Raw genomic sequence first — 16,110 nt, 5'->3', positions numbered from 1 at the left:
CAACGCCCAGCAACAGACACGTGGAAAAATAACCCGTGAAAAATAAATAAATGTGTTTTGGTGAGTTCACAAATGTTACAACTCAAAATAATAATAATAATAATACTTATAATGAAACTATAAACATATTTAAAAAAAAACCTTTGAACGCAGCTGTGACGTGGCTCTCCAGGTCACCGGCCGACCAATCAGAAAGCCGTCCCCGTCCAAACACTTCCGCTGTGCCATCAGCTCGTCTTTCCAGTGGAGCGGCCGTGTGTGTGCGCTCAGCTCCGAACCCTGAACCACACGTTGTCCACAGGCTCGATCCCGACTGAAAGGTACCACTTGACCACTGGTCCACACTGATTATCGCCCCCCCTGGTTGTTTGTATTTCTTTAGAAACACGCACTGGCCTCTGTGTTCGCTGAGATATTCTGTCTGAACAGATCGAACTGGTACCAGTTAGCCACTTGCTAGCGTTAGCATGGTGTGTTTGAATGAGCATAGGACTGGACACGTTTTTCAGGGAAGCCACTTACTGGTTGAAGAGCTCAGACTGGTGTTGGGATAGCTAACATGGCTGTGGTGGTGGCATTTCCTCATGGCTGTCAGGGTGTAACCGAATTCTTGTGACTCCTGCAGATGGCCCCAAAGAAGGGAGAAGCCCCGAAGCAGGCTCCATTAATCGGACGGTTTGGCACCTCTTTGAAAATTGGAATCGTGGGATTGCCTAACGTGGGGTACGTCCATGACACCTGCAGTGGAGATACAAGTGAGACACCAAACACACGCTGGGGCTGCAGATGATCATGATCTAATTTCCTCCTCTACAGGAAATCCACCTTCTTCAACGTGCTCACCAAAAGTCAAGCGTCTGCAGAGAACTTCCCATTCTGCACCATTGACCCAAACGAGAGCAGAGTACCTGTTCCTGATGAGCGCTACGATTTCCTCTGCCAGTACCACAAACCCCTCAGGTGTGTGCCAGTACAACACCACACTCAGCTTTTTAAAAAACACAACATCACTTACAACACACATGCATCTTAAAGGTTCAGTGTGTAGACTTTAGTGACATCTAGTGGTGACGTTTCATGTTGCAGCTGAAGTTTCATGTTGCAGCTGAATACCCCTCACCCTCCCGTTCCAAAAATGAAAGTGAACCAGTGGCAGACTTCAGCTGTCATAGAAACTCAAAAGGTGTAAGGTTCAATCTAGGCTACTGTAAAAAAAACATGACGGCCTTTGTAGAGAGGACCCACTCCCGGTGTAAATATAAAGTATTTAAATATAAAGGGCTCATTCTAAGCTAAAGAAAACAACAACTTGTACTTTTGAAATGATCATGATGTATATACTGGTTAGCCGAGATGTTGATGTTTGTTGTAGAAGTTGATGGTGAAGGAAAGGAATGCGAACCCAGTACTTACAAGTATAATAATGTTTATTACACAAAGTAGTACAGGTCAGGACGAGCTCTAGAGACCCGGAGAAATCACACAGCCAAACGGTGAAGGGCAGGGCAAGAAGTTTTATAGGTGGGACCCCAAACCTAGAGATAACATGACATCACACAACAGGGCTTCAGCCTAAATAAGGGCATGTTTAGTATCTTGTAGTGTAAGACGTCTTCATTGTACAGGTCAAAAGTATTCTCTTTGGGGGAGGGTTAACACATACATTCCATACCATCTGGGATAGTGTTTAACAAGTGTGAGAATTTGAGAATAAACACACCGAAGATGATAACATGTCATCGTGGTTTATGACCATGTTAAAAAGAGTTATTAGCTAAAATATACCACAATCACACATAAGTGAAAACATCACAATAATTATTTTATACTCAATTTCTGCCAATAGATCTCTCTCACCGAACTCTCAAGACTATTATACAATCTCCACATCTTCCTTCCACCATATAATTGTCACCGTCTACACTGTGTTTGGACACATCACGTCTCACTGACATGATCTGTGTTTTCATGTGTGTGCAGTAAGGTCCCCGCCTTCCTGAATGTTGTGGACATTGCTGGTCTGGTGAAGGGAGCTCACGCTGGACAGGGACTTGGAAATGCCTTTCTCTCCCACATCAGTGCCTGTGACGGGATCTTCCACATGACCCGTGAGTTGTCACTGCTACTGCCGGCTGCAGCTGCTGCGTGGCAGCAACTGAGCAGACTGGACAGGTGTTAGGCGGCAAGTTATAGTCCAGGCTTCACAGGTCATGCAGAACGAAAAGGCAGATTTAGTTAATGAGTGGAATTTACCTTTAGCCCTCGGATTTCAACATGTGTTAATATTTTTGACACGCTGGTTTCATCTGTTATTGTTTGTGCTTTGTAGGTGCGTTTGACGATGAGGACATTATCCACGTGGAGGGCAACGTTGACCCGGTGAGGGACATCGAGATCATCCACGAAGAGCTGCGACTAAAAGATGAGGAAATGATTGATCCAATTCTCGACAAACTGGAGAAAATGGCAATCAGAGGAAGCGACAAAAAACTAAAACCTGAATATGTAAGTAATGTGTGTTGGTGGGAGCAGTTGCTGTGCATCTGTTGTCTGTGGTGTAATGTCCCCTCACCTGCTGCTCCTGCTTGTTGCTCCAGGACATCATGGTGAAGGTGAAGAACTGGGTGGTGGAACAGAAGAAAGCCGTCAGATTTTACGGTGAATGGAACGAGAAAGAGGTACGTGTGTGTGTGTTAGGGTTAGGGGTGGGAATTGGTAAAAATGTGACGATTCAATAGTATTGCGATTCTGCGATATATTGCGATACTGCAAGTATTGCGATTCGATTCTGCGATATATTGCGATTCATGTCCCCTATATTATTCAAAGGCATTACAAAAAATGAGGAAAATAAGACTGCTCAACTAACTTAAAATGTCACATTTAATTCTGTGAACAACATTGTCTTCTACACATTAACTGAAGTGCAAAAACTAAGAGGGGGTAGTGCAAAAACGTTTTCCTTGAACATTCAGGACACAGGACCTTTGTAATTATTTTCTGAATAGGAGACCTCTCACATGAACGCTGAGCTCCCAGCACATAACTTACAATTATTTAAATACAATACAGTAACATAAAGCAGACATAATAGAGTAACATAAACCTGAGAATAATCATATAAATAAGAGTAACTTAGAGCTTCTATCATATTGAGAAAAATAAAGCAATGTTTACTGCTAGAGTCCAGTCCAGTTGGCTGCAAGGTCATGACCCAAAACGTTAAATTCATTTGGGACTATCGGCATTTTTGTTCAGAAAAAGGAGTTGGTCAACATGCTCAGATGTTAAAGTGCTCCTCTGGGCTGTTACTATATCTCCTGCAGTGGAGAACATCCTTTCCGCATACTCACTCTGTATCTTTTAAACTCTGAAACTCTCCTCGTCATGCTTTGCAATGATAATTAATTGTAAGAAAAAAATTGCAATACTTTGTTTTACAGTATCAATATAATCGCGGGCACAAAATATCGCGCTACTGAACAGAATCGATTTTTTCCCCCACCACTAGTTGTGGTAGTACCTATACAATGTATGGGTCAGTGTAAATACATTTTTTCGTTTGTAATATCTCTCATTCATTCAATTTTTTAATATTTTGGTTATTTGCTGCTTTTGTTAAAACACTGATAGGACTGATGTCACGAGACCTGGACTTTGGTAGTTGGTTTCCCTTTATTCAGCTTGTTTTTAAAGGGATTTCCTTCTGATTTATCATTACTGCATCTGTCAAACCTGCGACAGGATCCACATCGTCTTTCTGGATGCAAAACAGTTTTTAAACTCAGTTGTTTATGTCTCTCCACAGATTGAGGTGTTGAACAAATACCTGTTTCTGACATCGAAGCCCATGATCTACCTGGTGAATCTCTCAGAGAAGGATTACATCAGAAAAAAGAACAAGTGGTAGGTTTAGTTTCATTTGCTTTCAGCTTTTGTACATACATGTCCAGAACATGTTCTGTCCGTACATTTAGCTGTTGAGTATTAGGATGTTTAACTTTTTTCTTCTTTCCCAGGTTGGCAAAGATCAAGGAGTGGGTCGATGCTAATGACCCTGGTGCTATGGTCATTCCCGTGAGTGGAGCTCTGGAATCCAAACTTCTGGACATAGAGGATGAGGAGGAGAAGAAGAAATTATGTGAGGAGCTGAAGACGCAGAGGTGAGACGTATAGCTCAAATCCATTTTATTAGGTTCAGCAATGCTTGACATGGCTGATAGTATTTATTGATTCGTTTTTCAAATCATTTTACAATTACATATTGAGTCTATCAATGATACGAGATACCTTCCATAATATCCACATCCTAAGGTGATGTGTCTTACAATCAGGAAATTAGCGAGAAATGCCTGCTGACCTTCTCAAATGATAAATAGATAATCAATGTTGCAGTTAAATAATGTTTTGTCCCTGTCAAGTCATTTTTTCTTGAACTGTTTCTTCATTGCTCCTCTTTTTAAATGTTTTATTAGTGTCCTGACCAAAATTATAAAGACCGGGTATTCAGCGCTACAGCTGGAATACTTCTTCACAGCGGGGGTGGATGAGGTGCGAGCATGGACCGTCAGGGTGAGTGATTGGATCTGAAAAGCACCTCTTCATCAGTTTATTATCACCTTCACTTCTCATGGAATAACTCTTGATGCATGAAGATTTTATACCTGCTAAATTGATGATTCTTCAAACAATCTTACGCTAAATAGTGTGTATAAGCGACCTGAAGGGTTAGGGTTATAACTGAGAGATATACATCTGAGACAAGGATTTGTAAATGTTCTTCATTTGGGATTGGAAAATGCTAACTGACATAAAAACTACAATTAAAACGTGTGGAATTATTCTATTAGTGTTTGGATTTTTAAAGCTTTTGAATTTCTTTATCTTCCTTGTTTTTAGAATATCTGCAGCACATTTCTTTTTAATGTATATTATTTCTTTCTTGAGTGTATTTTGGCCTTTTGGGCTACTGGACTATGCTTCAGTATCATAGTTATTACACGATCTTCAAAGAAAGAATATTGCAATTATATCCTACATCATGCTATATATCTTATGCGTGTTTGCTCAAATACTGAAGGAGCTGTGTGTTGAGGTTTTCGATGCTGTCCTGCGTCAACAGAAAGGTTCCAAGGCTCCTCAGGCTGCAGGAAAGATCCACACTGACTTTGAGAAAGGCTTCATCATGGCCGAGGTGATGAAGTTCGTCGACTTCAAAGAGGAGGGCAGTGAAAATGCAGCCAAGGTTTGTATCTGTACACAGATGCTTATTTCATGCTAGAGCTGCACCACTGTTGTATCTCGGCATGAGTGAATGTGCTTTAAATGTGATGCTCTCCCTTTCTCTCTCAGAGTGCTGGAAAATACAGACAACTGGGCAGGAACTATGTCGTGGAGGATGGGGACATTATCTTTTTCAAATTCAACACACCCAACGCCCCCAAAGACAAAAAGAAATAAATACGACACAATCACCAGAGGGAGAGCTCAGAGTTCAGCACTGTTCTGTCAGGCCTGTGAGGGCTTCACTGTCCGCTGGTTGTCATTCTTCTCTCTTGATCAACACACGTCCTGGTCAGTCAGAAATATTCACTCATCTGAACTGAAATAAAATCATTATAACTTTTTTATTTGAAAGGAAAAAGTCTAATGGGGAACATCTAACAACTTTAAATTGAGACTCATTCAAGCCACACAACTCAAAGATATTTAAAAGGTTTAATTTGTGTTTTGCTATTTTCCCTTTTTATCTTTAAGAAAATGTTTGACACTTACTGCTGTGATGACTGCTGATGAATTGACCAGCTTTCAGGGTGGTTAATAAACAGTGCTGTGAAGACTTGGTATGTTGTATAGCTTCTGTTGCAAGTGCCTCATCTATATTAAAAAACATTTTCTTAATTGGTTATTACTTTAAGCATTCAAAAGAAAGTGAACTTTTCTCACTTCCTTCTCGTCTTTACCTTGAGTTGAACTTTCGTAGTTTTATACAATCAACACCAAAGTCATAATACCTGAACTAGACATAGTCTGTAGTCATGTGACAGCCGGTGTGTTCACTTTAAAGAGAGAATGAAATCCATCCTGGTGTTCACCTCCAGGTCGGTGCTGTGCTGTATTCTGAGCGGGAGCGTTATTGTTATTTTAGAAGCAGGCATCACAGAGGATGTTGTTATTCACGCTGCTTTTATTGACTTAAGTTTGGCTTGTAAAATAAAGAAAAGAAGAAAAAACCGACTTCACATTTTGAACTCCACCCTGCGTAACGAGACAATGCTTCATTGTGAATCTGGACGGCTGCAGGAACATTATCTGGATTACGTTTTGCTTTGCCTCTCCTCACTGCCTCCACTGTGTGAATCGCTTTATTGACCATCCTCTGACCAGACATCCTGCCGAATTGTGGACATGGAAACTCAGCCCTGTTTGTGCTGAGGAGGAGATGGGGACACGGGGGTGATTAAGGATGTTAATTCAAAAGGAGCAAAGGTCAAATAAATGTCACACTCATCAATATGCATGTGTCAATAAAAGGAAACAAACCTCTCATCGCTTTGTGTATTTCTAATTCTTACTTGTGTCGAAGTTCAACACACAACATAAATAATATAGTAGAAATCAAATATTCATTCGGAAGGCAGTTTGGTTTAGGGCAATTAGAAGAAACTAAACAAATAACGTGTTCATTTGAGCTTAAGGGCATTTCCTGAATAATATAGAGATGAATAATATGGTTCCGATGGGCATTTAAGAGTTGTTACATTTTTCATGCTCTAAGCTCAAGATGGAACAGACTTGTCATGTAATGCCTGGTTCAGGCTCCTGGAATGAATGATGATTGTGGAGGTTTGGATGAGCAGCTCTGGAGGTGGCGGCCAAGACCTGCATGAGATGGAACACCCAGAACTTGGTGTAAATAAGGAAATGTCATTCAGAGCATCATTGGAATAATTTAACCGCGTTCAAAAAATGCAAACCCAATGTTTAAGGTCAGAGAAAATTATATTTATCTGTAATCAATATTGCATCACATGCAATTTTTGAAGAGCATCTTTTTTGTTTCATCTGAGGGTTGTTCTTTAAAGTTTTTTTCATTTCTCGCCTCTCAATTTTGTAAATATTTTAGTTTTAATTTGAAAAAACAGTCTTTGAACTTTGATTTTGTGTTAGAAATGGGAATTCAATGTTTCTTTTATTATTTTGAAATCTTCTTTTCCCCAACTAGGTCAGTTTGAATCGGAACATGTTCCTACATTTATTAACACGTTATCATTTATAATGTAGCTATGACTTTCCCTGAAAGATAGTCTCCACATTTACTAATAAAAACAGGTTTTTAATGCATCAACTTATTGATTCCAAAGCTCTGTGATCAGTCGAGTGACCTAAGCTCCAGACAGAAAGTGATTGAACCATTCTGAGGCTTTTAAAAATACTTTCAAACCTTCCGGCTTCTTATTGTGGATCAAACCTTTGGTGTTTCCCTTTGCTTCAATGATCAAAAATCAATGGTGTAACAGCAAAGTACAACAGCTCCTGACAAATCCTCTGAGATCCTCTCTCAGGGTCGACTTAAGCTACTTGTACCGTCTCACACTGTCGTCACCATGAAGTCACATGTCGCTGTTCTGTGTTCAAACTCTGTCTTTTTCTGAGCCTAACTAATCTGGTGTATGAGCTTGGTCTCTTATGTTGTATTAAGACTTATTGTTACCCAGTCTACCTGTGTCTGTGAATATAAGCATATTGCTCGTGTGATTTAATTGTAGGTTCCCTTTTCAAAAATGCCCAGGTACAAAAGATGAGAATGAGCGAATGGGCATTGTCCCTGTATAATAAACAAATAAATGCAAAATGAAATGATAGTGTGAGATAGTGTTCAGAAGATAAAGAAAAGAGAGTAGGGCTCTGATTTTCATTTTGAATATTAATTGGTGCTTAGATTTTACATGGAGGCAAATTTGAAGTCTGCCAGTATGTAGTGGGAAAGTTTTCATACTACTGTATACCAAATATATAAACAAATCTAGTATATTTTCATTTTAAATATTAACTAGGGCATAGATTTTATATGGAGGTAAATTTTAAGTTTTGTAAGGACAGTTTTTCATACTACTGTTTAATAACTATAATGTGGTGTATTTTCATTTGTGAATATAATGAGTTGTAATGAGAGTACTATTCTTTTTTTCCTGATTGTTACTTATGTACTAGACATTTTTGTGTAGAAGTTGGTGCTACTTATTGATCGTAGTATAATGGATGCCAGCTGACGAACATACAGTAACACACTTTAGCGAGTTATTACTACAGGAAACTCCACAGGAAGCAGACAAAGCAACAATCACAAAGTGGTAAATAACTTTATTTCTCACGGAACGGTCAGATAAAGTGTTTGATTTGCACTCAGTCGCCCTCTGGTCTCCATTTGTCTCCGTTTACGCTCAAGCGACTGAATTCCTTCTCGACAACAAACAGGAAACACAAGGCCCGTAAAAAAAAAACCCTATGACGACCGACGTTCCCCTTAACCAATGAGGAGCCACCTCGCCTGCCGCCCAGCCAATGGGCTCAGAGAAGAAGGGCGGGACGTCCTGTAATGCGATGCAAATTGGACGGTCCGGCGCGTTGGTCCCGCCTCTTTGTGTTTCCCGCACCGTCAATCAAAATAGAAAAAAAAAATCGACCCGAATTCACCGATCAACACTAGCCCGCCTTTGATAAAACAATCATGTTCGGAGTTCAGTAGACCCGAGCCGCCCGCAGCGTGCCGCCCGCCCCGCTATGACCCGCCCGTCGAGCAGCGGGACCACTCGGTGAGTTTATCCGGAAAACAGCGACGACTGCCCGCGTCTTTTTCTCTCCTGCTCCGCGGCTAACTAGCTGGATGTGGTTAGCTAGCTAGCCGCGCAGCTAGCAGGCTAGCCCCGGAGTTCACAAAGTAAACAGTCGATCTGGGCCCGATTCTCCCCGGAGCCTCCGCCGCAGACTTGCCAGTCCCCCCCCTGCCCCCTCCGGACCGGGGTTCGGGGATGCTGTTCGGGTTTCTCCGGCGAACAGGAGTGGAAGAGTACCGAGTTTCTCCGAGTTCCCCCCTCGCTCCCTGCTAGCGCCCGAGCAGCCGCGGAAACAAGGAGAAATGGCGTCCGCGGACGTGGACAGCAGTCAAAGCGAGTTCCTGCAACCCGGCGGCGCTGCGGACACACAGGTAGCCCACATTGCTCGGGTCTCTCTCTCTCTCCCTTTGCTTTTGTTTTTCCTCCTTCCTGGAGTTCACACGTTTTACAGTTTTGATGGCATGGGGTGAAAGCCGTACACTTCCTGTGATCCCCTCAATAACGGCCACCCACTTTACCCCTGTAGAACCCGCCCATAGTGGGTAGGACACTGGAGTCAGTGGCTTGGGTCGGCTCGCCGGGAGATAGCCTCCTTGTGCTGGGAGGCTACTGGGAGGATGTGGTTCCCAGTGCAGGAGAAACCACCAGAATCAAAACAGTAGCGTTGAGTAGTGTTGTAACCGCCACCCATCCCCCACTCCCGGCTCGCCACCATTGCTGAGCCTGTTATCTCCTCCATGAGCTGCAGATTGTATCTCCCGTCTTCTAAGTGATCCTCGTTTTACTATCTCCTCCATGCTACCTGCATCTATAACTACCCCCCCCCCCCCCCTATGTGATCTGTTGACGTGTCCCTGTTAACCAGTGTGTTTCCTTTCTGCGCCCAGACGACAGACATGTCAGCCATCCAGCTGACGGGCGACCGATGGGAGGTGCTGACTCCTGTCTCCTCCGGGAAGGAGGACCAGGGAGTTGTTCACATCCAGAACTCGGGCATCGTCACGTCCAACGGGCAGTACGTGCTCGGGGGTCTCTCCAACCAGCCCATCTATGTCACAGCATCCGGGAATGACGTCTCAGCCAATGGAGTGTCAGGCATTCAGTATCAGGTAAGAAAGTGCCGGACACATGTTTTTAATTACCGTAGATTTCCTGCCCAGGTGATGGCTTTGTCCTAAATTGTGTCTCCCTTCCTCAGGTCATCCCCCAGATCCAAAATGCAGACGGGACCCTCTCAGGGTTCTCGTCCCACGGGATGGACGACGGCACGGGGCAGATCCACCTCCTGCAGGACGGCACGCAGGTCAGCATCGGGACCACGTCCACCACAGACCTCCTCACTCAGGCCGGGCAGGTGCAGTCCATCCAAGGGGCCACGTACACCAGCTCGGTAGGCCTCCCCGGCAACATCACGTTCGTCCCCATCAACAGTGTGGACCTGGAGTCGCTAGGGCTCACGGGGGCGCACACGGTCCCCATAGCAACCGCGGTGACCCCTGAGGGCCAGCTGATCATGAGCAGCCAGGCGCTGGAGAGTCAGACGCAGGACACCGGCAGCAAACACTCGCTGGTGACGGTGAGCCACGCCAACCACGAGCTCTACGTGCCAACCACCACCACCACCTCTTCCAACTCCTCCCACCTCATCGAGACCATCGACGGCACCGGGGTCCTGACCCAAGCAACCGCCGTGTCCGCGGGGGTGTCTGACCCCTCCTCCTCGGAGAACTTCAACTCCCACAACCACATGCAACACATCCAGGTGAGGGGATACGTTTAGTGTCATGTGACCTGCAGGCTCTAACGCTGTGGTTTCCTGCCTGGAGGTGAGGACCACCGGAAGTTGTCCTGGGATAAATCTGAAGGATAATGTAGTAATTATTTAATACTTCATCATTACATTTTGGTACTTTCCAAAATGTGTTGGTTACACGTGGTGCAGAAAACACAAAACATGTTGAGGGAATCATCCTGAAGTTTTCATCTGAACATGTTTTAGTTCGGAAACCTTCATGTACATCAGTGTGCAGATTTTGTGGTTAAAAGAGAAAAGGGTTTGCTGGAATGGATCCATTGTTATAACTCAGGTATAACATCACTAGTTGTATCTAAATATTTAATAATATCCAGCAGTGGTCAACACAGGTTGGAACCACACTGATTTGGATTTGTTTTAACCGCAATGAGACAAAAACACTTCAGTAAGGTGATTAGTCTTTGATTGTTACACTTGCTGTCTGATGCAATTTATTTTACAAACCCATTTATAAACATTTTCCTTTGTTCAAGTGATACATTCATGAGATCAGACGTCAGATTGTCTCATAAGTTTCAAATTTCAACCAAAAATAAATTCTGCGTCTGTGGGAAAATGGTCAAACCTTCAGTTCATTTCTGTGATTTAAACTTGAATCTCCACTGACGTGTAAAACCAGCTCCTCCTTTGTAAAAATCTGTTAAACAGCCTTTTGTGTGTAGTTCAATTTTCAGTTTTTTCTTCCCTGAAGGTGTCGTCGTCGAACGCCACCACGATGTCCCAGCCCATCCTGCATCTGTCTGGGGACGGCCAGGCCCAGGTAGCCCAGGTGGCTCAGGGCCAGGACCTGTCGGGTCAGACTCTGCAGAGCGTGCAGCTGGTCAACCCCGGGACCTTCCTCATCCAGGCCCAGACAGTTACTGCTACGGGACAGATTCAGTGGCAGACGTTCCAGGTGAGCTGCAAGAAGTCTGCAGGACGTTACTTAAGGTTACTTACACAAAGGAAATGTGTTTTTGTGCTGTGAATAGTTTCAATACTAAAATAAATCTGGTCTGTCTCTAGGTTCAGGGTGTCCAGTCACTCCAGGGGCTCCAGTTGCCGCAGGGCCAGGGTCAGGCCCAGCAGTTGACCTTAGCCCCGGTTCAGACCCTCCCTCTGGGCCAAGCAGGACAAATGAACCTCCCCAACCTCCAGACCGTCACAGTCAACTCCATCACACAAGGCGGAATTCAGTACACGCACGGAGATGATGCAAACAGTCCGATAGGTACGAGACGCCTGCACGCTCACACACATCATTATACATTGTGATGTACCAACCAATAATCTCTGAAGGACCTACTACATCCACACATTCCTTCCCCTGTTTCAGGTATCCAGATAAAAGAGGAGCCCGACTCTGAGGAGTGGCAGCTGAGCGGAGACTCCACTCTGAACCCCAGTGACCTGAACAACCTGCGTGTTCAGATGGCAGACGACGACATGGATGCGCAGAGCGGGGAGGGCAAGCGGCTGCGCAGGGTCGCCTGCACCTGCCCCAACTGCAAAGAGTCCGGAGGAAGGTGAGGAAGATGCAACACACACACAGATAATCAAGTAAAACCCACAGATATATCAGCTTGAGATGTAAAGCTCCGAGGGTTAACATCCGAGGGTTAAAAGGGTCAGAAGAACTAAACAACATCCTAAAACTTCCCTAATCATCATGTTAACAGTAATATGAAGAATATGTTGGTTGTATTGGTGACGGATGTCTTTATGCATTTTATCACCCTGAAGATAATCTGTTCAACACGTTCATGTTGTTAAACCTCAGCAATATATCCCATTCACGTGCAAATCAACATGATCTAGTTGAGTGAGAAAGCAAATCTTGTGCTTAGTTGTTTATAAGCGTAAAGATGTAAGATTATTACTTTTCTATCCTTATTGAATTTCTGCTCATACCACGTCTTTCTTCCTGTGTCACAGAGGTTCGGGCATGGGGAAGAAGAAGCAGCACATCTGCCACATCGTCGGCTGCGGGAAGGTTTACGGGAAGACGTCTCATCTCCGAGCTCACCTGCGCTGGCACAGCGGAGAGAGGCCGTTCGTCTGCAACTGGATGTTCTGTGGGAAGAGGTTCACCAGGAGCGACGAGCTGCAGAGACACAGGAGGACACACACAGGTGAGAGCACCCCCGCACTCCTCTCGTCACTGTTCAGAACCATAAGAGTCAAAGTTCTACAATTCATGTTGAAAGCATTGACCAAGGGACATTATTGCTGATTCCTGTCCAATGATACAAATTTATAAGAAATACTTTAATTTTTAGGTCCTGTTGTTATTAATGTCGATATTTGTCTGTAGCTGAGAAACAGTATCTCAGAAGTGAGAGAGTGAAACCTTCTGCTGCTAATAATCACCAGGGGCTAATCATGAGCTGACCTTTACTCAATAAAGATTGGAGGACGGACACTAAGTAACTAAAGCAAGCAGAAGTGATTGACAACATGTCCTGTGTGAACTAGTGAGTGGACAGATTTGTCTGTAAAACTCACATTAGCTGCAGATATGGAAAAGTCTTAAAAGCAGTTTCCTCAGAGTAGAAGGTCCCACAGCTGATTGGCAGCTTTATCATCGTATTGACTATAAATTTATTGAGATTCATCATTGATTCATTTGATTAAAAGCTCTGCAATTTTTTGTGAGAATCACCAGAAAGTGTTTAGAAACATAATAGTGGATCCACCCCCTTTTCTCGAATCTGCTCCAAAGTTTTAAGAAAATTGGTTCAGTAGTTTTGTCACAATCCTGTAGCATTCAGACGGCAGTAAAAACTAGACCCTCACACAAATATCTGGTGTGTAATGGAGCCTTCAGGAAATGTTCTACTCTTAGTTTCACTTTCTCTCAGAGTGATGTGATGTTAAATGTTGATCACTCCATGTTCTCAATCAGAGGTATTTTTGATCTCTCTGTTTTTTTCATTATTCTACCTTCAAATTTCTTTGGAAAAAAGGCAATTATATTTAATGTGGTATTTTTAAATCATGTTCCATTATCATGTGGAACACTGCAGGAGCCTAACCCTAACTCAACAGCGCCCTCTGCTGGACAAACTGTGTCATGACTGTAAATGATCTGAAACAGATTTTTGGCCTCTAGCTGCAGGCTTCTTACTGATTGGCCGACATGTTCGTGTCAGCATCAATAGTCTGGGGAGGATTGAACTTAATATGTCCAGCTCGTTAATCGGCTGCTTTGTTTTTCTCTCTCTCTCTGTCTGATGTCGCAGGAGAGAAGAAGTTCGTGTGCACCGAGTGCTCCAAGAGGTTCATGAGGAGCGACCACCTGGCCAAGCACATAAAGACTCACCAGAATAAAAAAGGCGGGGTTCCGTCCGCCACGTCCCCGTCCACCACCGACACCGTCATCACCGCCGACGGCACCACGCTCATCCTCCAGACCGCCACCGCCCACGACCTCATAGCCAATCAGGAGATCCCCTTGCAGCTGGTCACCGTGGCGCCCGGCGAGGTGATGGAATGAGGGGGTTGAACGGGGGCGAGGTGGGTTTTTGAGAACTGGCCCGTCACAGGGACCTCTTGGGCTCTTCTCCTCCCCTCCTACCTTTTTTTTGTTTGTTTTTTTTACATATGAATATATACGTAAATATATATGACAAATATATATATTTTAAGTAAGAGTTATCATGACTTTATGTTTGTTTTTTGCAGTCTTTTTATAGGCGGGCAAGAAACGACATTTAAATGTGGTTGCTATGTACACACACACACACACACAAACATGCAGAAAACACTCAAACACAACATGAATACTTAACACAATGAAATGCCTTATTTTGTATCATACTCTTGTATAAAATGCTGGAGGTGCATGTGTTTTTTAAGCTTTGCAGATGACGTAACTGTTTGTGAAATGGAGACGAGCGGGCGTTTCATTTGAAAGAGAGAGAGAGAGAGAGAGAACGAAGGAGTGAGCCTCTCCGGGACAAAACCGACTTCTCCGCTTGAAGCAGCGCAGCATCGGCGCTGAACCGTTTCCTCGCTGCTGCCGGAGAACAAACCGCCTTCCGGGTTTTTAACGATGATGTTTCGACATATTAGGAAATACAGTTAATATGAAGCCTGACTGGAAACGGCTTCCCTGGCTCTGTGCAGGCATCGCAGCAGCCACCTCTGAAAGTTATTAACTAACATGGTGCGACACAAACCAATTGGTTGTTTTCTGGAGGTTTATGTTCCTGATTATTCTCACAGCCGGTGGAGGGTGTTGCTGCTCCCAGCCGAGAAATAACCAGGCACACAACCCTCTTTTAAAAATGTCAGATTCATGTTTTTACACCTTATTTTTAAGATGGCTCATGTTAGTTAGTGAGTTTCAGAGGAGCTGGTTGGTGGATGTTGTTTCCCGGGACCAGAGCCAGGCGACCAGGTTTTTATCTAGTTTCTCGCCTGACTCTCAGTGAAAAGGCGTCTCTCGTGAAACTGCCGTCACCCAATCACTGACGACCGGCAGGACAGTCACTCCGATGTGTCGCTGTTTCAAAGAGAGCGGTCGGTCGGAGAAGGACGACAGTGCCACTGTTACTGATCTGAGGTTTTCCCACCTCCAGGGGATGTGGGTGGGGGGGGATAGATGCAAGCCGCTCTGACAAAAGAGCAACTTCTTCCAGCATCCGGTCAGTCTGAACAGAATGTCTCATCTGTCCCTCATGAGCATGACGTCCACTGTGCTCGTCCACATCTAAACACCTTTTTATTTTTGTTCCCTTTTGCATAATTCCTTTTTTTGTTGTAAATTTGCATTGTATGTCAATCTTTTAATGAATTTCCTCGCCAATATGGGTGTCGTCTGGATCAAAGCCACACGGCGGAGATCACAGGTCGTGACGGGTGGGGGGGGGTCACCTCTGAGTTCCTGCAGGGCTCGTTCATGTCATCGCCCCCTGCACGTGGCCACGGGAGGAGAACGTGTACCAGTGTCGCCACGTGAAGAAAACTGAGAAACGGATGCAACAAATCATTAAGCCCTGTAGGGGGCGCTATTGCCATCGAACATTCCAGTTGGATGCCAGATGTCACTCAAAAGGAAAACAATCATGCCATTGTCTGTGTTTCTTTCTTTTATTTTATTTGATGTAATCCCTTCCTCTGTTTGTAGCATTCATTTACATGTATATTATCTTATTTTCACATTGTTTATAGAAGCCATTACCTAGTTAACGGAATTTGATGTATCAAAACCTTATTTTAAGTGATTTTTTTAAAGAATTGGTGTAAAAATTGAATGTTACCTTTTGTAAAACATTTTTTTCAAATGGATCACAATAAAAGTCTGAAACCTTGACGCTGGCAGGTTCTCCTGAGCCGAGGTCTGTTTTACATTTCAACCATCTACCTTTTAACCAACAATGTAAGGTTTTATCCTTCATGCTTTAGCAAATCATTCTAACTTTATTTCCATCAAATGAAGCTAATCATTTCAGCTTTAACAAACTAATCTTTCTT

General features: G+C 43.8%; 2 protein-coding genes across 2 annotated transcripts; both read left to right on the top strand.

Moving 5' to 3' along the window:
- The first annotated feature begins 229 nt into the window (after positions 1–229).
- Positions 230–6,549, top strand: LOC133015170 (obg-like ATPase 1). The gene is made up of 11 exons (XM_061082301.1): positions 230–320; positions 626–723; positions 817–960; positions 1,981–2,108; positions 2,330–2,505; positions 2,598–2,678; positions 3,809–3,906; positions 4,020–4,163; positions 4,476–4,572; positions 5,123–5,245; positions 5,353–6,549. Exons 2-11 carry the CDS (start codon positions 626–628, stop codon positions 5,458–5,460), a joined length of 1,197 nt encoding a protein of 398 aa, XP_060938284.1. The 5' UTR covers positions 230–320; the 3' UTR covers positions 5,461–6,549.
- A 2,382-nt stretch (positions 6,550–8,931) lies between these two features.
- Positions 8,932–15,947, top strand: LOC133015592 (transcription factor Sp3-like). Its single transcript, XM_061082824.1, has 8 exons — positions 8,932–9,208; positions 9,725–9,946; positions 10,036–10,599; positions 11,345–11,548; positions 11,659–11,863; positions 11,969–12,158; positions 12,568–12,764; positions 13,875–15,947. Exons 1-8 carry the CDS (start codon positions 9,140–9,142, stop codon positions 14,126–14,128), a joined length of 1,905 nt encoding a protein of 634 aa, XP_060938807.1. The 5' UTR covers positions 8,932–9,139; the 3' UTR covers positions 14,129–15,947.
- The last annotated feature ends 163 nt before the right edge of the window (positions 15,948–16,110 follow it).

The sequence above is a fragment of the Limanda limanda genome, chromosome 12 (assembly GCF_963576545.1).
Source record: "Limanda limanda chromosome 12, fLimLim1.1, whole genome shotgun sequence".
Taxonomy (NCBI): domain Eukaryota; kingdom Metazoa; phylum Chordata; class Actinopteri; order Pleuronectiformes; family Pleuronectidae; genus Limanda; species Limanda limanda.
The sequence above is the reverse complement of the archived record's forward strand: the minus strand, read 5'-3'. Positions and strand labels throughout refer to the sequence as shown.